At 37.9% G+C, this 22,240-nt stretch overlaps 1 protein-coding gene across 1 annotated transcript in view; it reads left to right on the forward strand.

The window, feature by feature from the left end:
• Window positions 1-22,240, forward strand: part of LOC108679835 (tyrosine-protein phosphatase 10D) — a gene marked incomplete at its 3' end in the record, with an annotated part of 31,870 nt that overhangs the window by 3,804 nt on the left and 5,826 nt on the right. Inside the window, 5 exon segments of the mRNA XM_018168564.2 lie at window positions 4,018-4,264; window positions 4,831-4,937; window positions 9,406-9,582; window positions 12,758-12,860; window positions 20,075-20,243. Coding sequence (XP_018024053.2) covers window positions 4,018-4,264; window positions 4,831-4,937; window positions 9,406-9,582; window positions 12,758-12,860; window positions 20,075-20,243 — 803 coding nt within the window.

A 22,240-nucleotide genomic window follows, 5' to 3' on the forward strand; every position in this document is an offset into this window, starting at 1 on the left:
CAGCAACAGCAGCACCAGCAGCAGCAGCACCAGCAACAGCAGCACCAGCAACAGCAGCACCAGCAGCAGCAGCACCAGCAACAGCAGCACCAGCAGCAGCAGCACCAGCAACAGCAGCACCAGCTTGTCATTCATATCCACACTGATTTCCTTCGATGTTAGTTACATTAGTTATTGTGCTTTAGTTCTAGTGCATTCTTTAGATATTTTCAGACTACATATGAGTGGCAATTAGTACCGTATGGGAAGAGCTTATAAAACTGTTATTCTTATTCCCTTCAGCTGCAGTTCCTATCAACTTGGCTGGTATTGAAATTATTGTATTACGTATGTTATATTAAATTATATTATATAATAACATATTATATTAATGCAGCATTATTGCCTATTCAATTTTCTTGTCCGCTCGTGTTAATAAGTATAGCTGCCATTGCTAATCACCCCTAATAATGAATGTTATGACAAAGCATGAATGTATGTATGATGGTAGCATTCATGAATGTATGCATGATGGTAGCATTCATGAATGTATGCATGTTGATAGCATTCATGAATGTATGTATGTTGATTGATAGCAGAGGTGTGGACATCTGTTTGTTGTGAGGGCAAGGGTGCTGGTAGGAATGGAGTAAATACACATATAGGGGGATGTGATGAGGGGTGATGTGTACGTGGTGTGATGAGGTGAGAAGGAAACAACTGATGGTTGAATGTGAGATGAATGAGAGAGACAGCTGGTAATGATGTCGGTGAATGTAAATGTGGTGGTGAGCGAGATGGTGTGGAGAGAGATGGTGTGGGGTATGAGAGAGATTGTGTGGGGTATGAGAGATGGTGTGGGGTATGAGAGAGATGGTGTGGGGTATGAGAGAGATGGTGTGGGGTATGAGAGAGATGGTGTGGGGTATGAGAGAGATGGTGTGGGGTATGAGAGATGGTGTGGGGTATGAGAGAGATGGTGTGGGGTATGAGAGAGATGGTGTGGGAATTTGGTGAGAATTTGAAGGCTAAAAAGAGAGGATAAGAATGACAGAAATAAGTTTGATGATTGGTGGACTACCTATAAAAAGTGAATAAACAATAACCATAAGAAAGATCGGCTTCCAACATTATGTTCCAAGATGCACGATTATTTTTTTAACTTAAATGTATGTTAGTCAATTAGGATGTTAACAATGTTTGCGAAAATCCTAATATCTTTAATTGAGATAAATTTTAATCTTATTGGAGCGCGATGACTGAAAATTTTGGTTGCATGACAATGAGCCGACAAAAGGTCATCTGCCGTTACCACGCCCTCAATTTAATTTCATTAATTCAATACGAAATCTAATTTAATTCAAATCCGAGTATACCGACCTAATTTAATTGGAATTTAGCACAGTATTACTAAATTGTATTATCTCCTCAGTTAAATTTATAAACTGATCCAACGATTATCGTCTTTAATGTGTTATAACTTCTATCGTTATTAGGAAGAATCTTTATTTTATTAATTTAATGAGAAATCTCATCTAATTAGGATCCGAGTATGCTGGTCTAATTAATTTTTCGACGAAATTCAACGGTTGTAAAATTTAAGATTTATATTTTAAATCTGAGAATGTTATTGTAATGGAAATAGATCATTTAAGCGCTAAAAATTTACTTTTTATTTGGAGAACTTTGTTAAAACTGGGTCGCATTACATGATAAACTTGTTTTTTTAACAAACTTTCATAAGTTATTTGCGTTGCATCCCCATTTTTACAATAACAGTTCCGATGCAAATTTATAAATACTCACTTCGTCTTTCTCATGAAGCCAATTGTCGATTCGATCAGTTCTTATTAACGTGCAACTGATGCATAGCCATATATTATACTGTATATGGCTCTTCTTATATAGGAGCATGCGTATAACGCTGTAACTTTCTCGTTCAATATTAACATTTTTTTATGCTAGTCAGTGAATTAGAGACATGTGTTGCAAATAATGGCAGTGTTTGCTGCCTTATTCCGGTGTGCGGTACAATAGTTATACTAAATTTTTCTGTACAATACAATATTTTTACAATACTAAAATTTCTGTACAATAGTTACTAAATTTTTAGTTTATATAAACTTTTTTGAAAGATTTGTGGCATTCTGATCGAGGCCGTCAAAAGAAAGATTGCACGTGATTAATGCAACATGGAATAAAAAAATCTGGATGTACTGTAGGGTTTTCGAAGAGAGGGAAACAATTTTTCTTGAACACTGTAAAAAAGATGGGCTTACTTTACGGGACTTTTTAACACGTTGACTACGATTGCTTCATCTAGTACTATTATTTCATTTTTTGTACTTTTTTTAAGCAGGATTGCCAGACGGTTATTTTTTTCCGGACAAATTCCGTGATTTAGTTTTTCTCAATTGCGTTGGCCGGCTAAAATTTATGATAGGGGTACTTCCTAATTAAATTTAAATACTGCAAAAAGAAAATAAATGGGATTTTTATAGCGGAACCTACAAATAAACTAGTATACATTGAATTATCGGCCTTTTTTGGCCTTTTTTGTTCTCGGATTTAGCCGATTGTAGGCAACCTTAATTATGTACCACTACCTCCTGGAGAAATAAATTTCGTGGTACGCATATGTACCAATACGTAGTCAACGTGTTAAATTGCTGAATCAAATTGCAGCAAAATCTGGGAGATTTTTCTAGAGCAGAGCATTATGTGATCCTGATATAAAACAGGAACAGCTGAGCTCGGCAACACAGCAGCATCAACAAACATGCACTCTCAGCGGCATGATCAATAGTGCAAGAACTCCACGTAAATTCCTGCGTAATTGCTTCATAATTCAATAAAGAAAATATTAAAACATAAATATTACGAGTTTAATTTACGTCATTTTAAGTTTTCCGTCCATGCGTTCATAATGCTGCGTCTCGCGAGCACGTCAGTGTTGCACTGTGCGACCACACCCTGACTTACAATATCGGCCGTAATTCCACTTTAAAGCTTCAGAGTAATTTTCTGCTAAACTGCTACGGAGATCACAGGAAAGGCTGTAAATTTAACAGCCCTTGAAGGCAAGCGCGCAACTACACACCATGATTTTTAGCGCATTTTCTCATTTATGGAAAAAATGCACTATTGTGCTCGCCATGTCCGTCTGTCCGTCCGTCCGTGACTTCACGTTTTCGTCGACGAGAAAATGCGCTCTCTGTCACTCACTGCAGTGAGTACTGAGTTATATTTTTTTGTGTTAGTGTGTTCTTGTTGACACACTTGTGCGCTCCTGGACCCACGTTTGGTACCTATAATAGATTTTATGAAAGGCTTTAATCGAGTGAAGTGATGATGTCAGGCTGTTATATATGATAGCCATAGCACATAATAATTACTAATTTATTTGAATCCGCAGTTAAATATGCTATTCTGAATTTCTATTAGATCATCTTTAATTTTCTCAATTTGTTTGACATTATTTTTAATTATTTTTCTCTTAAATAATAGTCATACTCATGAACTACATAAATTGTTCTGAATAAAAACACGTTTCGTTTGGTAGCATTTTGGATGCGTAAGGAAGTCGAGTAGAGTTAGCCGAGTAGAAGAGTTTCATGTACACAGTCCCATGTGTAAGTCACATGAGTTTACGATCACGAATCACTTATTTCTATCCTTCAAGAGACGCGTACTAACAAAACTTTACGATCACACAAGACTTCTGTGTAGTTGTTGCCCCGTGTAAACTGCTGCAGAGTGTGCGCCACGACAAGGCATATTACGTTGGTGTGGTGTCGCCTCTTTATTTCGGTGCCGTACTCTTTATTTTTTATTTGCTCTCTTGCGTTTCTACGTATAAATCATAATTATGAGATCCATGCACTCAATTCATAGTTTTTTTTGTCGCGAACATTTCATTAATTATTATTTTTGGACATTTTGTATCAATTAATTTTTTAACATCCGTAAAGTTTTTCTTGTTATAACTTTCAGCCCTCGTGCCGATGCTCACACCAGTTCTAACCTTGTCTCCTACAGGCAAGCGGGTCCGAGGTGGTGATCCAGATCCCTGAGGAGCAGGTGAAAGATCAGGATGGATTTTATAGGCTGGATTACAAGCCTCCTCAAGGGATACCTGTCCCTAACTCCACGTTCACCCCGCAAGAGATGGCAAGGGGGGTGAAACTGAAGCATGCTCAGCCTGGTATGAGGTATGACTTTGAGTTGTACTACAGCAACGCTACCATCAACGACTGGGCTACCTGGACTGCTACCATTACAACAAGTGAGAGCTTATTGTGTACCTACTAATTAGTTGAAGGTGTTACCTGTGCATTTGGTACTAACGGTACCTACAGTAAATTTTGAAGTTTGTGCAATTTGTACTAAAAAGTTTTGTTCAGCTCCTCAAACGTATACTTATTATTTAAAGTATGGTACTGCTTACTTATATTTACGGTTATCGTCAGCACGCAAATATTCGCACTTACGTGTTTTTTAAAGTAAATTGTGTTCACTTTTGAGTGATGTTACTGTAAAAAAGATGGGCTTCCTTGATGGGACTTGAATCTCAAAAGAAAGTGGGTGTAACTCGACACCCAAGTCGTCCCTCTGTGTTAAAAGTTGGTTTGCAAATTCATTCATTGAATTTAAATTCATGATAATATAAAGTTTTATTCGTTTTTTTATTATGGTAAAACAATATATATATTTATTTATATAATCATAAACTAATTGTGAATGCCTGACATTATCAGTTGACCAGTACTCGATCACGAATTGCTGTCACAAATCCACCAGTTTGCATTCTCTGGATTTGGTTAACTTAACTTCTTTGTATTTCGCCTTCAGCTCCCGCGATGCCTGAGAACCTGAACATCAACGTTGACACTCTGAAGCTCGCTCTCGTGTCCTGGGACCCACCGAACTCCGGCGGCTACTCAGCCTTCAAGCTCAAGGTCTGCTTCATCTTAGGTTTTAACTTGATTATTATCTTTAATTAATTCTATGTTATTACTCAAGGTCTGCTTCATCTTAAGTTTTAAATCAATAATTATCTTAATTAATTCTATGTTATTAATCCTCAATTGATATAGTTGGAGCATCAACGATTCTTCTTGATCTAATAAGAATGACGAAGGAAAATGAAGCAGAAAATCTTCAGTTTAGTGTAGAACATGATACCGACTGCCTCCTGGAGTACCGAGGCAAATGGCATCAATTAAGACGCCCGAGTCGCGCCATGAGTACCGAATTAGGGTTCTTCAATCTGAATAAATAATTCTATACTAAGTTGAAAGATAGTCTCTATCTTCGAGCATGAAGCAAGAAGTTCGACATTGTGAGTGAAACAGAAACAGTTTTAGTAAAGCACTCTGCGCATTCCGTTAGTAACGATCATGACTGTTCGAGTCAACTTGACCCACAACGTATTGTGGAGTAGGGGTGGAAATTGCGACACTTGCCCAAAGGGGCATGCGTTCTCCGTCATTGTCTGGTTCTTGCGAGCGCGTGCGTATGAGAACAACGCTCCACTTTCACTGTCTGCTGCTGCTGCTTCCGCGCAGCGCCTGCTGCTAGAGGGAAAATATCGGCTTGTCGGTGGCCGACATTCAGTCATTAAGTGGCTATAGCGCTGAATTCCGGCATTTAGTGGTTATAGCGCTGAATTCATGCATTTAGTGGTTATAGCGCTGAATTCAGGCATTTAGTGGCTATATAGCGCTGGATTCAGGCATTTAGTGGTTATAGCGCTGAATTCATGCATTTAGTGGTTATAGCGCTAAATTCAGGCATTTAGTGGTTATAGCGCTGAATTCAAGCTTTTAGTGGTTATAGCGCTAAATTCAGGCATTTAGTGGTTATTGCACTGAATTCAAGCATTTAGTAGCTACAGCGCTGAATTCAAGCATTCAGTGGTTATAGCGCTGAATTCGAGCATTTGTGGCTACATCGCTGAATTCAAGCATTTAGTGGCTATAGCGCCGAATTTAAGCATTTATAGTGGCTACAACGCTGAATTCAAGCATTTAGTGGCTGAACCAATGAACCCAGCATCAAGATTTTAAGCATAAAGCGCCATCTTGATGTATTGCATTGTTTATCTTTGAATATGAATGTTACAACTGAACTTTATGCACATAATTTTGCTGCAGAGTTTTATATGATTCTGGAGATGTATAGCAAGAGTATATGTTCTATAGGATTCATTTTGTAAGAAAGTTGGTTTTACGTTGAGGCACATATTTCCGTGTGATTTTTGCGGATAAAGCATGTTGGAAATTGAGGTTGCGAGGCTAAGATATACAGTGACTTATATTATTCGATCGCAATGAACGCTTCTATCCTGTGAGAATTTGCACGCTTTGAGGAAATATTAATTGAGCGATTTCCGCGTTTATTTTTCTAGTGGTAGGTAGACTATATGAATTTGTAAGATGTTATTTGTTTTCATTTGGAGATTAGATGGATGCAGAGACTCATGATCCAATATCAATCATGATATTGTCGTGATATCATGATCATGATATATCAATCATGATCAATATGTCGGCTGATTAGGAGCAATGGACGTATTCGATTGTCGGATGTTTGTACAGTCATATGCACTGCTGTTGATGCTGAGCTGTATATCGAGATTAGTATATCGATTTAGTATATCTAGATTAAGAGATACGTATAAGCTGTTCTCTTAGGCTGTAACATGAATTGTTATGATGGTTAAGCTTCTGGAAAGCACGACTTTACTTAGCTTGTATCTGTTTTAATACATTTTACAACCGTAACTCAATATGCGGTATGACTACCACTGTACCGCGCAGGAAGTAAACAGAATACTGGACTCGGTTATGAAAAAAATGTACGTGAACCTTTCACGATTGGTGAATGCCTTTCATGATGTCACGTGGTATACGAAGTAGTGCGAGTAGGTGCGTGGTATACGAAGTAGTGCGAGTAGGTGCGTGGTATACGAAGTAGTGCGAGTAGGTGCGTGGTATACGTGGTAGTGCGAGTAGGTGCGTGGTATACGTGGTAGTGCGAGTAGGTGCGTGGTATACGTGGTAGTGCGAGTAGGTGCGTGGTATACGAAGTAGTGCGAGTAGGTGCGTGGTATACGAAGTAGTGCGAGTAGGTGCGTGGTATACGTAGTAGTGCTAGTAGGTGCGTGGTATACGTAGTAGTGCTAGTAGGTGCGTGGTATACGAAGTAGCGCGAGGTAGGTACACGTAGCAGTAGCCTTGTAGCGCTAGTGGGTACACGTAGCAGTAGCCTTGTAGCGCTAGTGGGTACACGTAGCAGTAGCCTTGTAGCGCGCAGTAGCCTGAGGGTATATATAAGCGCGCGTATGGCACTGTGAACTTTACTGTACGCGGTTGACTGCTGCACGAAAGTTCAGCGTCGGAACATAAGCCTGCATGACGCGCGCAACTGGGGCGAGGTCAGCTCCAGCGGGAGCTCTGGGCATTGCGCATGATATAAGAATGAAATATGCTATGTAGGTTCCGAATAAAAAATGCCACAATATCAAATATATTTATATTAAACTTTATTTGATCACTCGATCGCACGGTAATCACTCGAACTTGCAGGCTATTATGGTAATTATCTTTATTACTTGCATTCCTTTGAATTATTAGTTCTGTATAATATCTACATCGCCATAATTAAATATCGTGAAATTATAATTTTGAGGGTATATTTGGCTCATCATGTAGTTATTAAACATTAAGCTATGATTTGATTGAAGAGATCTATTTTAATATCATAGAACTTGACGTAATCATGACAATATCTACCGACTGAAGAGATCTATTTTAATATCATAGAACTTGACATAATAATGACTATATCTGCCGACTGAAGAGATCTATTTTAATATCATAGAACTTGACATGATCATGACAATATCTGCCGACTGAAGAGATCTATTTTAATATCAAAGAACTTGACATAATAATGACAATATCTGCCTGTGATCTCAAACCTACCATTCACGTCCCGTGGAACGCTTTCAACTGTATAATTCAACAATTTAAAGCTGTAAACTCGTTCTCCATACTGGTAAATTCCTAAGTCGTTACGACAATTTCCTATTCTAGTCCCGAGCGCAGCTCCGTTATACTCCTATTATCTTGAATTACCGGATCGACAAGATCAATTTACTGTGGAAAGAAAGTAGTGATCACGAGTAGCGTAACTACTTGTACTTAATGGCAGTCACCGCAGGCGCACATGGAGCGATGTACTGCTAGAGTATGCAATTAAACGCTCTCCGAGTCATGGATAATCTCTGGTTAAACTCTATCTCATGTTCTGCTCGCTAACGGTTAAGTATAGAAAATGATCAAACGTGCGCCTTATTTTTAAGTTCATAATACTATTGTTTAATCGTTAATAATTCAATCTCAGCCATTTTCAGTAAACATGTTTTTGGTCGTGAGGCCTTTAATCGTGAACAGCAATTGTTCATGAAGAGTAGAGATGAAAGGTTGAAATATCGAGTAGGAGAATAGTTATAAGCCTCCTCAGAAGATCATTAAATTTATATATTAGCGTCATGCTCAAAAAGTGCCTCGGAGTTCTCACTATAACATAATAATGAGTATATATTGATAACTTTCATTCTCACTCGTGCTACGCTATAGTTGGATGGCCTAAACTTGGTACACGTCTCGGCATTTGCCACAGTATTCCTATAGCTGTTCCCTGGAACGTTCGTTTTAGCTGAATGTTTGTGCGCTCAGGAATGCTGCTTTTGTGCAGGTGAATAATAATAAAAATAATAATAATACCTACTCACAATAACTCGAGTAGTGATATCATTGATGGTAGTAGCATTGAAGATTTCACCCAGAAAAATGAGTGAGAGTTGGTCCAAATTGCAAAGTACTTTTTGCCATTGTGTGATTTATCCTGACCCTGTTTGGCTCGGCAAAATATATCTGTGCTGAGTGCAGAAAGTGTCACCATTGGAACAACCAGACCCAATAATATTTCTGAGTGAATTCAGGGAACTTATACACCGATCAATCAGTTTGTGACGATGCGCATTGAATGAATCGTACGTGTTCGACCAGCCCAGTTTTCGGGACATGACACGTCCACAATAATTGCCTAATGTCAGCAGTTATCAAGAAAAAGTAATGAGGCTTTTTGTTCAAATAGAGACAAATTTTTTCCCCGCAGCATTGAAACATCATGTTCCGGGCCTAGTTTATATATGTAGGATGACTCAGACTAATACAAATGCGATATGGAGAACGACCAATATAGCACGTTTTTTCCAATTAGTGATAAATTTCTTCCTCGTAGCATCGAAACACCATGTTCCGGTCCAAGTTTATATAGGATGACTAATACAAGTGCAATTTAGAGAAGGACCAATATTGCACGTAATTTGATGAATGCTGTTTTTTTTTGTTGTAGGTGACTCCGTTATCGGAACCGCAGAGCAGCATCCGTAATTTCGTGGTGACCGAAGACCAACTTCCGTTCCACTTGTACGATCTTACACCAGGGGCATCATACCAGCTCCGCCTGTCTACTGTCTACGAGAAGAAAGAGAGTGTCGTTTTTATTTCTTCTAATTTTACTACACGTGAGTAACTCTGAGAATAAAAAGTTGAGTGAGAATAGTTGTCAATAAAAAAAAATAAAAAGTTGAGTTGAGAATAAAAAAGTGAGTAACTCTGAGAATACACATGAACTTATGCGTTCATGTGTAGTTTGAAATATAACTAAATTTAAACGCGAGTGCATAAAATATACATGTAGATTATTTAACCTCAAGAAGCCTGTAACTTTATTTAAATACTAAGAATTTAAAAGCAAATAATAGTCCACAAAAATTCATATCTTTATAGAAAACTTTATATCTCTTTATTTAAATAGCTTTAATATTGTTTTTGTAGCCGATTTGCAATTGGAGTTGATTATTTCTGCACAGAATACCCACATGAAATATGTTCTTTCTGAGTGAGCAATGCTTAGAAGTCTACACATAATCTTCGTCCGCTAACCTCAAAATCTTCGTCTGCTAACCATGATCAGTCTAGGCGTGACTACACGCTTATAAAGTCTTCATGCTCCATTAGGTCTTTTCTCATGCTTGATTAAATCGAAATGCAACAAAACTACTCGCTTCTTTCGATGCTAAAATTGAATTAAGTAACGTATATCCGTAACGTGCATTTCAGATTACCAGTTTATACTGATCATTTCCATTTCTCTGGCTCATCTTAGCTACCGTTATGATGAGCATATAAAAATTTATATGTTTGAACATTTACATATAGATAGCATTTCCCCATCATCGAGAAAGCTACGCTCTTTGTTGTGATAAATTCTCACGCTTTCTCTCGTTCCTGTGTCCCGTGAAGCTAAACTCAGTCTCACAGCTAGTTAGATTTTTCTAGAATTTCTGCTAATTAGCTTATATTTTTTAGAATATTTTATAAAATTTTGTTTGAATAATCTTTTTGTAAATTGGAGCAATATTTAACTAAAACATCTTTATATATAGATATTTACTGCGGCAGCATTCACAAGCTCAATTGAATTACTTCCTAATCATGGGCGCGCTAAAACTTTCGTTCAGATATAAATAGTCTACAACTGCTTGTCGATTTCATGGGACTCGTTGCGGCCACTTTATTATGTTTAAATACTAGCTTCCCTTTATTCCATTATTTAACATGACCGTTTATTTAATTTTTATTTAATTCATTTGATCTTTGAGTATAACACAGTACTACTGTGAAGCTGAAATAAGTCCATCTCTTCAATCAGGATATATTAATGTTCATGAATTACAACTATCTAATTGTACGAAATATTCCTCGCAATGAAGGTTTGAAGACCACAAAACCGACTGATTCATGCATCGCTGGACTGGTAATGTTAACTCCCGACGCACCTCTAACGATTCTCTTGACGCGGTACCGCGATGTAGAAAAATGTTCTCAGGGTCTCACGATGAGATCAATTCTGGTCGTTGTGGCCGTGGCACGACAGCCGTAGATAATCCAATTACTCTGGCGCAAAATCCTGTTATTGTGCACGGAATGACTGGCCGCTTCTGCCATGTTGAATCCGTCTGATTTTACAACCCTTCGGTAGGTATTTTTCGTTGGGTTTAACCATCTAGTAACATTTTTAACCTGAAGCTTCTGCCATGTTGAATCCGTCTGACTTTACAACCCTTTCGTAGGTATTTTCGTTGGGTTTAAAGCACCGTTTAACCATCTAGTAATTTTTTTAACGCAATCGGTTTACCTATTCGTCCAGTTTTTAGCAATCACTTGTTCTTAAAGAGGTTTTGATAAGGGATCTTATTTGGATAATGACGTAAAACTTTTGAGTTTTATCTTCCCGCCATCGTAAAGAGATGTAAATAGATAACGTAATGATTATTTAACATGAAGTTAAATAACCATTTTAAGGATCTTCAAACCTTCAGATTTTTAGACTAAGGATATATTTTACTAAGGTTACTATTCAACTCAATAAGTCGAGAGAACGAAATGCTTACTAATTTTTTTGAACTAAATTTTTATTTCTCAACGTAAAGTAACATAAATGCTGTCTCAATACTAACATGTCTAGCACTTTGCAAAGCCGGGTCAGACTTGCGCTGAGTGGTCACTTTAACGTCACTCTCGAGTGTGACAGCTTGAGTGGTGTTGTCTCTATGCCCACTCTGTTGTGCTATCTGTAGCGTCTCGCGACTTTTTTTTAGTAGCAGAAGTGGTGGTAAACACGCTAGATTTTTTGTATTTCTCTCTAACTTTTCTTTTTTTTTCTTCTACCTCAAATTATTAGATTTTATCTAGAAAAAAGATTTCCGATATCAAAGACATAAATTATGAGAACGAATTTTAGTATTATTTGTGTGTTAAAATAATTTAATATGTGATGTTTAGTAAATTATCCAACATATTTTGTTTGATGGCATTCGTTTGTAAATCTGACTCTAAAGTCCACAGAAAGCAATGCTTTTCTACATCCGCTCTCTTCGTCTCTGGCAATAATTTTTTGTATAATATTTAGCAAGCATCGCATTTCTCGCTGTCTCATCCATAAAAAATATGTTATCGGTCCGTACTATCAAAGATTGCTTTAGTACACGTAGCTGCATAAACACGGGTGCTTAATGGCCAGAGAATTCAATTTTAATTTTCAGGGTCAAACAATATTCTTCAGATGACATTAGTTGATCAAAATGCAGGTTCAAGGGAGTAATTTCAATTTATTAACGACGTTTCGAATGTATTTCAATTTATTAACGATGTTTCGAATGTATTTCAATTTATTAACGACTTATATTACATTAACTGAGACAAGCTGCATAAGTGCACGTATAGCGGCAGGTTCCTCGTCTGCAATTGTTGGTCTTATATTGAAAAGCCGTCCGTGACTGGCTGACTGGCTGGCGGATCAAGTAAGGAACTCATGACGATGTTTAATATTATTGGCTATGGTGTACATGTGAGCTGGCTGACTGGCTGGTGGATTAAGTAAGGAACTCGTGACGATATTTAATAAACTGTTAGAAAAATGACCGTTAACGGTATTACCGGCGTTTCAGTGGCCGGTCGGCACGTGAAAAAAAACACCACGTCGCCGTTTTTATTCCAATTTAACACCAGAAATCCGTAAAAAATCTGATAAAAACGGCGAAACAGTTTATTTTCACGGGGCGACCGGCCACTAGGACACCGGTGGGACCGTTTTTTCACCGTTTTTTTTCTAACAGTGTATTATTGGCTATGATGTACAGGTGAGCATTGACCCCGCGGACGCCGTGGAGAGCGTCCTGAACGTTGAGAAGGACGGCGAGCCTCCCGGTCCTGCGCAGGCTGCCTTCCACGGCCTCGTGCCTGGTGAGGCATTTCACTTAGTAGCTTCTGCATGATCATCTTGATTAAATAAATAATACATTTATTATAATGAATATTATATAAAATAATTACTATAAATTCATGATAATCATCTGATTAAATACAGATTTAATCTAATTCATTTATTATACTGAATATTATATTAAAAATTACTATAAGTTTATCATAATTATTAATTGAATATAATAGTATCGAAAGAAAACTAATAAATGCGAAGTAATTTGATTTCAATTATTTACTTGAAAATTCTTGAATTAATGTTGTTTAAATTTTGACATAAGGTGATGACACGAATATGTGTGTTCAGGTGAGTTTTTGACAACTCCACGATCTTGCTAGTTACAAGTTAATGTTGGCTGTTTGAGATGTCATGGTTTTTACAAATTTTTGTTCTCTTTTTTTTTTTAATATTTACTTCATGTTTCGGACTAATTTTCTTGATTGTATTTTTAACGTACAATATTCACTGGTTCTTATGATTATGAGAATTATTTGTACTACGATAGAATGACACAGCTTAATACGAACGTTAGAAACGTATTGAAAACTTATTTTGTTGAGATGGATATTGCGTAGGGATTGCCTCTGTTATAATTTAAAACCTGTTTTTCTAAACAAGTGCAGAAGGTTTCCTAGTGGTTTTCTGGAATAATCGAGCAGTGAGTAGTAAAATCATGTTCTACATTGAGTAGTAGCGCAGTGCGAAAAATTGAATTTTCATTTCGAACTTCTATTTAGATTGAACCACAGCTTATGCTGTTGAATTAAAATCTTGAGTTATGGTTAATTCAAAGCTTGAGTAGATGTTTAATTGGAACTTGAGTTTAACTTCTCAAAAGTTTGAATTCCTGTTTAACTAATTAATATACATGTAGTATATTAATTAGTTAAACAGGAGTATTTAGTTTTTTATTTACTTAGTTTTTATTAACAGTTTTTATTAGTTAAACAGGAGTTAAACAGGAGTTAGTTCTATACATACATGTAGTAATGAATTTAAAGTTTTAGTTTACCGTTGAGTCCAAATGACTGAGTCTCGTGGTTGTATCGTAGCTATGATACACACTAGCTCCGTGACACGTAGCACGCACGTGTTGCGTGCCACGGCGATCAAGGCCGTCATGCCGTCGATGCTTCGGTGTGGGAGTGCCGACATTTGGCCGGATGTCTTCCCTGGACCTATACTTTCAAAAAAAGTTAAGAGATCGTAAGTTCATCCGCCAATCATTGACGGCCTTTCAAGCAAAATCCACCAATCATAGACAAGAAAATAGAGCGTAAGTACTTACGTTCACTTAGCGAATTTTGAAAGTATGGCCCCTGGCATCAACTTAAATTGTGATACTGAGGCCAACCTATCATTATATAGGTCGGCAGATGGGATCCCAAATTATTTTTTATATAATTGATAGTGATCGTGACGTTGACTTATCATTACTTGGGTCGATAAAGGGGATACAAAACTATTCTTTTTCCCTCCAAGTTCTGAAACTGACACAGACTCATCAGTACAGGAGTCGGCAGAGACTATAACCAATCAAGTCTATTCAATCATATCCGATATTGACGACGACGGGTATCCTACGTGTCAAAATGGGTTGACAGGTAGGATACTTAATCTTATTTCGATACAATCATTTCGGATAATAAGGACGATTTAGCATTACACGGGTGGCTAGTGAAGATAGATACCATTTTGATCTATACATAGTCGAGAGATGAATAAATCATATGACTAGTAACATTTGTTGCAATTCGGAGCGGTCATAAAATCAAACGAAATTGCGTGACTTAATTTCGAGCAAAATCTTGTAAGGTCATGACATTCATGTTCTTATGTCGATGAAGCGCAACATAGTCCGTAAAATCCGATTATTAGCCTATTATAGATCGGCTGCTGGTATCGCCGATGTTACAGGTGTTTGGGTTGCTTATGTTATAGTTAGGTTGCATACAGCATAAATGGCGTTTTCGGGTGTAGGTATCAGAAATTTGGTGTAGATATTGTAGATTTTTGATGGCGTTTTAGGGTGCGAACATTATAGATGGCTGAGATTGGCATATTGCACATTTCATAGATTTTGTTGTGAGGTGTGAATGGTGTCAATTCCATCAACCATTCGAGATATTGGTCTATAGGTAGAACAATTAAGCTTTATATAACTTAAGCAGCTATCACCAGCTCAATTGGTGGACACGTATCACGCACTTGATCAGATTTTGTAGTTTTGCATGCTTTTTACTATTATTTGCTTGCAAGTTGCGCAGGTGTTGAGATAACTCAAATGTTGATAACTAAAATTGCTTTTTAGCGCATTTTCTCATTTATGGAAAAAAATGCTCTATTGTGCTCGCCATGTTAGTCTGTCTGTCTTTCTGTCTGTCTGTCTGTCCGTCTGTCCGTCCGTCCGTCCGTGACTTCACGTTTTCGTCGACAAGAAAATACGCTCTTTGTCACTCACTGCAGTGAGTACTGAGTTATATTTTTTATTGAAAGCCTAATACAGCTTCTAGGATCAACACAATAATAGTATCATTTGTTGTCCTCAAAGTGTTTCACTCTTTAATTGTAAAAAGAGAACTTTCTAAATCAGATCATACCATTCACCGCCTCGTCTCAAGGACACCAGTCATTTTTATCCTACAAGTTTCTTTGGGCTTTACAAAAGGGAATCCTAAGATGTAGCGGTGTGTGTGGTCGCTGAAGTGGTGCACCTAGAACAACTCATTGCCTGGCAAAGAATAAACTCTTCCTGTCCACGTACGTCATGCGAGTCCCGGCGATGTTCTCAATTGCTGGCGACTTCGGAGCTTCCGCGTCTGTTTTTTGGTCTCCGAATGAGTCAATTGTCTTTGTGTCTCGAACGTCCCTGTTCAAACGGCTGTCTAGTGGATTCGATTGTATTTTCCACCACATTCATCACGCTCTAGTGATCCTTTTAATTGATATTGAATTACTTAGTGATTGATGCAACATCGACAGAAAGAGGTGCAAATAATTCAGATTGCTTAATTCGTTACTTGCATTGATTAAGATTGGCTAAATATTGCATTTGAAAATTTCTCCATCGTATCGTTCAGTCCAGTCAAATGTATTGCGGCTGACTGGTGAGCTGGAACGTTCAATTACGCTCCCAACCACCGCTTTCTGATCCAATAAAAGTGTCCGTTTACAATACGCGAGTTTGCGAGTTGCTTACACATTTGATTGCCGAGATCATGTCCAACATGAACCAACAATGGATCATTACGTGTCTGGAGTTGAGGTTGCAGCATAGACGCCGTCCACAAGCAATAATGTCACTAGATTGCTTGAATCGCAGATTCACTAGAAATTTAAAAGCGAAGAAAACTCCACAAAAATTCAGCATTTCCCTATTGAAAACGTTTCGGAGACCAGCTCCGTCCAGTTTCAAAACGAAATCACCATGAATGAACCCGGGATTTTTAGAGTATCATGTTTCGATGGCTTAGTTTCATTTAGAGTATCTTAGGTCTAGAGTATCGTAGGTTTAGAGTATCATATGTATAGAGTATCGTAGGTTTAGAGTATCGTAGGTTTAGAGTATCATATGTATAGAGTATCGTAGGTTTAGAGTATCGTAGGTTTAGAGTATCGTAGGTTTAGAGTATCATATGTATAGAGTATCGTAGGTTTAGAGTATCGTAGGTTTAGAGAATCGTAGGTTTAGAAGGGTCGCGGGTTTTGAGTATTGTAGGTTTAGAGTACCTTAGTTTTACAGTATCGTAAGTAGGTAGCAAGTATGAAGATTCTGCGATTTCCAGTGATACTTATAAATCCATTTCTTATTTAAAAGGATTTCAACAGTTGGGAAATAGCGAATGGTTTTAGATTGGTAACTACTCTGTAGCCCGAAATATCTAACAGACCTGATGCGACTGGGAATAAAAGACTTGAACATCTACTGACGAATGTTATAGACCAAGCGCTGATGTACATAAATGGTTTTTCTTTGAGACGTATAGACTCCAGCAGATGAAAAACATCGATAGGTCATCGATCTTGAGAAACTCCATTGCAGGAATACATAACTTCTTACTGAAAGGCTTGAGGATATCACTGCTTGAAGTAAAGTACAGAATGCAGACCCAGAATAGCGGTTGACTGTAGGTAATGAACGTACCATGCAATACTGTCCGGACTGCAACAGAGGTGAGAGGCCCGGGCTGTTTCAACCGTCGGTGCGCGCCTCTATATTCTGGTTTCAAAGTAACGCGGTTCAGGGAACCCGTGACCTTGACCGCGCTTCTAGGGGCAGTTGCCTCGCATCTGAACTTTGAATTTCAAGCCTTCCTTTGCTTTGTGGCCTCAGTGCTGAATTTTACTCGTATCGCAGTCTCAGTGGCTATATAAGACCCCGGAATGAAGCCAGTTTCGATGGCGTAGTCTGCCCTTCAAAAGAGCACATCCATTTGTTATTATTTCAAATGTGCATTTACCACAAAATTTCCTCCTAAGTTACCAGAGTTTTTCATGAATTTAATGCGGTTATTTCTCATAGGGTAATTCAGTTATATTGAAGTCGCTTGAGGAGAAAAAGCCTGACGCCACCGAGTCGGGTTCAAGATTCTACAGGTGTGGCAATACAGTGATCCATGCAATGAATCCTGATCAAACATCCGCCACGTGCTGTACGTCTGCTCAATTCATTCCGCTTCATAGGCTTGATTTGACCCTCCAAATTTTTAATATGGAGCTGAATGAGACTATTAAATTTCAACGATTTGATTTTTAGATTGAACAGAAGTTGATAATTGATTTTAGATTAAATTTTGTGATTTAGATAGTAAACATTATAATTGGGTTGCAAACATTGAAAGGAATTTATAAAAGTATAAATCATCTTAAAAAATGATATGGTAGTGCTCTGAAGCTTGTTACGGCTGATCGTGAGAAGTACCGTGAGATATCCCAAGTCTTCCAGTTTCACTGGATACACAATCCGTGCTTCAAACCGGATTCCTCACAAATTCAAAAGGACACTGATCATCATTGTGATGCAAATTTTACCGGATTCCTCACAAGTTCTGAAGGACTGATCATCATTGTGATGCAAATTTTAGCACACCTTCATTGTTAAGGAGCTTTGCACGAAGGTGTTGTGTCCAGGTCGAACGGTCGGTCTGAAGGCCAACGACTGCATGCATGGCACGGTGAGCTCATCACAGGCTGGCTTGCCTGCTACAAGGCTCGCTCACTCGCGTGATCTACTGTCATTGGTCATCTCTAGAGATTTTCTAAAGAGATATGCAATATGTGCGATTTTTTAAACTCATTCGTTCTAATTTGTTGTACTGTAGTACATACATACTTTAGACTCCAAAATTCTAACTTTGCAAGAATTACAATATTTTTAGTGCTATTTATGATTACTCTGCAGTCGAATAAATCTTTATATATCAAAACGAAATTTGGCTATGGACAGTCCGTTTCTTGTCCGGGTTTCATGCTGGTTTTCTATAATGCCCCAGTAACGCCATTTATAGAGAAGGGCAAGCTGAAGACGAAGTCACTGGATATGCGGCAATCGTCATCGAGTGTCGCAACTTCCGCTGTCCATGGCGGAATTGGAATGTGAGCGCAGAACTCTAGCTCGTGTCTTGTCTTCAATGGCGATCCCATGCTGTGCTCCTTGTGGTTCATAAATTGAGTTAGTTCGTCTGCTGGTAATTTTGGTGTATGCATTGCTGCTCATATCACGATTGCAAACGTATGCACTGCTGTTCATATCAAGATTAGGTTCACATGAGACGCTTGCAGCAGTTTTGAAGCTTAGCAGCTCTCAAACTCGATGAAAATCTCGTACGACACTCCTTGAAAGTGTGTCTTGACGCACCTTAAGGATGTTTTGACACACCTCCCCTTAATTTAATTCAATTAAAACATTCGGTTATCATTTATTGAATACGCATAAAATGTCTATTGTGTACATATGTAGATAGTTCTTGTATATATAGATTCTGGCAGCTTTTCGATTTTAAATTCTGAAATGACAGTCCCGACGAATGAACTGCACCGGGGTGAAATATTCGGAAATTAGATGCAATCGCCGCCACTGGCGTTCTACTAAACGAGCTCCTAATTTTAGAAGACGCATGTAGAACTCTCAAAAATATAATCTTCGTTTACTCAACTTTTTATTACTGAACAATTTCTGAACGTTTACTCAACTTTTTATTGCTGAACACTAGTGCTATTCGTGCTCGAGAATTGATAATCGAGAATTTGCTCCTCGACATTGTTACAACTATATAATGGTGATGATTGGCGACGCAAATTGGTAAATTTTACGTAAGCAAGTTAAAAGTAGTTACGGAAATCGGTAATTAATGGGTAATGAGAATTACCAACTGATTGATGTTGTTTTTCAAAAATTAATAGCATGAGATACGAATTAATGGCATTGCAAGTGCAGGTTTAGTTCATGTATCCGTGAAGACACGCGACTCGAAGAGTTGTGAATTACTTTTTACAAATTCTGGGTTTAAGCGGCAAAGTTCAATTAAATTTACGCTGCTGACGAGGCTCACTTTTTTTAAACGTCCCCATAGGCCAAGCTACTCGAGATGTCTTATTAGTGCAGTATTGTTTTATCGTCGCAAAGCTAGCACTCCGTCAAGCTGCATCCACTCTAGTCGCGAAGGTCGTCGCAACGCGCCTCAGGCGCTTGCTAGAACAGTCAGGTTTTTGCTCGCGTACATGAAAGCCTTGGTTCTTCCTTGGCTAACTTAATCCAACAGCATGCGATGGTAGCTCGAACATCATCTGTTGGTACCATCATGGGTTGTAAACGCTAATTGTACAGCAATTAGATTGTTTATGAAATTATTTGGTTTTTCTTAAGTATCAGTTGTCGTTCCATGATGAAATGCGTATTATTTAGAGGGAAACGTTGTTACTTACTGTACTGTTTACTTACTTGCTCAATGTTCTCTTACTTAGTCTTCCCTTGCTCACTTACTGTTCCCTTACTTACTTTCTATTCCCTTACTTACTGTTCCCTTTACTATATCATATATGATATATTAGTTTTCTCACTCGATCTTGTGTCATTTAAGTTGAAATTCTAACAATGATTAAATTATTTAAATATTTTTTTTCATGTAATAAGGTATTAATAAGAATAGAAATTATCATAAAATTGAAGTTTATGCCTTACGAAATGACTTGACAGGTCGCGCATACAACATCACCGTAGAGACGGTGAGCGAAGACATGGTCTCTGTACCGACGACACAAGAGTACCACACCATCCCCCCACCCCCCCGCAACGTTACCTTCGACATGAGGCGTCTCACTCCAGACTCCTTCGTCGTCAGATGGGAGGCTCCTAAAGTCAAGGGGTCAGTACCGTCGTCATATTCCATGCTAAGTTTTTATTACCTTACATTAAAAGATGAGTTCGACATGAGGCGTCTCACCCCAGACTCTTTCGTCGTCAGATGGGAGGCTCCTAAAGTCAAGGGGTCAGTACCGTCGTCATTTTCTATGCTAAGTTTGTATTACCTTTCATTAAAAGATGAGTTGATTTATTGCCACGTTTAGGTTATATCAACTTTGATTTAGAAGTTAAGTTAAATTGTTCCACGTTTAGGTTATAACCGGCTTTGATTTAGAAGTTAAGTTTAGTTATTCCACTTTTAGGTTATACCTGCTTTGATTTAGAAGATAAGTTAAATCTATTCCACGTTTATATTATATCAACTTTAATTTAGAAGGTAAGTTAAATAATTCCACGTTTTGGTCATACCGACTTTCATCAAAAAGAAAAGTCTATTATTCCATGTACAGGTTTTAGCGATGTACATGAAATAATTAAGGTGAGTTATTCCATGTATTTGTTTAACAACATTAATTTAAGAGTTTAGGCTAAATACTACATGTTTAAGCTTATGTTATTTTAACTTAAAATTGGGGTAAATCATTTCATATTTAGGTTGAGCGTTTTCGTTCAACATCTAAGGTTGATGAAAGGCTTGATGATGATATTGTATTACAAATCGGTCCATTTACTTATTTCATTATCTTCAATATAGGTACAAATCACCGCAGACTTACTACAAATGGAGACGAATGCAAACATGATCGTGTTGGAATTTAAATCTAAACCTGCATTCACCTATTATTTCACCTTGCTGCTAATTAAGAAAAATTAAATTATCCCGCGTTTAGGCTATACCGACTTTCATTAAATAGAAAAAGTCCATGTACAGGTTTTAGCGACATACACGGAATAGTTGAGGTGAATTATTCTATATATTTGTTTGATAATATTAATTTACGAGTTTAGGTAAATGATTTTGTATTTAGTTTTTAGCGTTTCTCATTCAACAGTCAACGTTGATGAAAGGCTTCTTGATGAGATTGTATCACAAATTGGTCTATTTAGTTATTTCATTAGCTTAAATATACGTATACAAATCACCACAGACTTACTACAAATGGAGACGAATGCAACATGACCGTGTTGGAATTTAAATCTAAACCTGCATTCACCTATTATTTCACCTTGCTGCTAGTTCTTTCGTAAGCACGATCATTATAATAGGTCAATGTGAAATGAAAAGACCATTTTAACTTGAAAGTGTTACCTCACCGTATTGTCGAGCGTTCATTGCTTGACCGCGTTCTGAGAACGCCCTATTCTGGATTCACCAGCAAACCGATGAATGCGCATGAAAGTTCAGTATTTTCTTGTTATTTAATGTTGATCTGTCCTTCACATATTACGTTGAAAAAATATGCAGAGCTCAATTCATGCAGTTTAAAATGTGCAGCTCAATTTTTAGACATCCGCTTTGTTTCATCAAATCGCGTGGTCGAAGAATCATGCTCTATCTAAAAAAACATACAGATATGAAAAAGCATTAATTTTTACACAAGCTTACACTCTGAAGTGAAACCTGACGAAACCGCAGTTCATTGAACAAAACCAGATGCTCAATATTCAGGACCTATACTTTCAAAACTCGCTAAGTGAACGTAAATACATACGCTCTATTTTCTTGTCTCTGATTGGTGGATTTTGCTTGAAAAGCCGTCAATGATTGGCTGATGAACTTATGATCTCTTAACTTTTTTTGAAAGTATGGCGCCTGGTGTGGTCAGGAGCCGACCAGTCAGTTCGCGCGCACGTTCGTCTTGTCGCAATAACTTGACGCAAGGATGCGCTTACATTGCTCATTACTGTGCGGTATGTGCGTCTGTAGCCGCTGTCCAGCTAAAAGCCATTGCACGTAAACTCCATTCGCCTAGTTTTCGCTATTGCTGATATGTTGTTGCTGACACGTCCAACGTTACATCCGACGACGACTCGGAGACGGAGGACGACGAAGGCGGC

This window comes from Hyalella azteca, unplaced genomic scaffold (genome assembly GCF_000764305.2).
Source record: "Hyalella azteca isolate HAZT.00-mixed unplaced genomic scaffold, Hazt_2.0.2 contig17921, whole genome shotgun sequence".
Lineage (NCBI taxonomy): Eukaryota > Metazoa > Arthropoda > Malacostraca > Amphipoda > Hyalellidae > Hyalella > Hyalella azteca.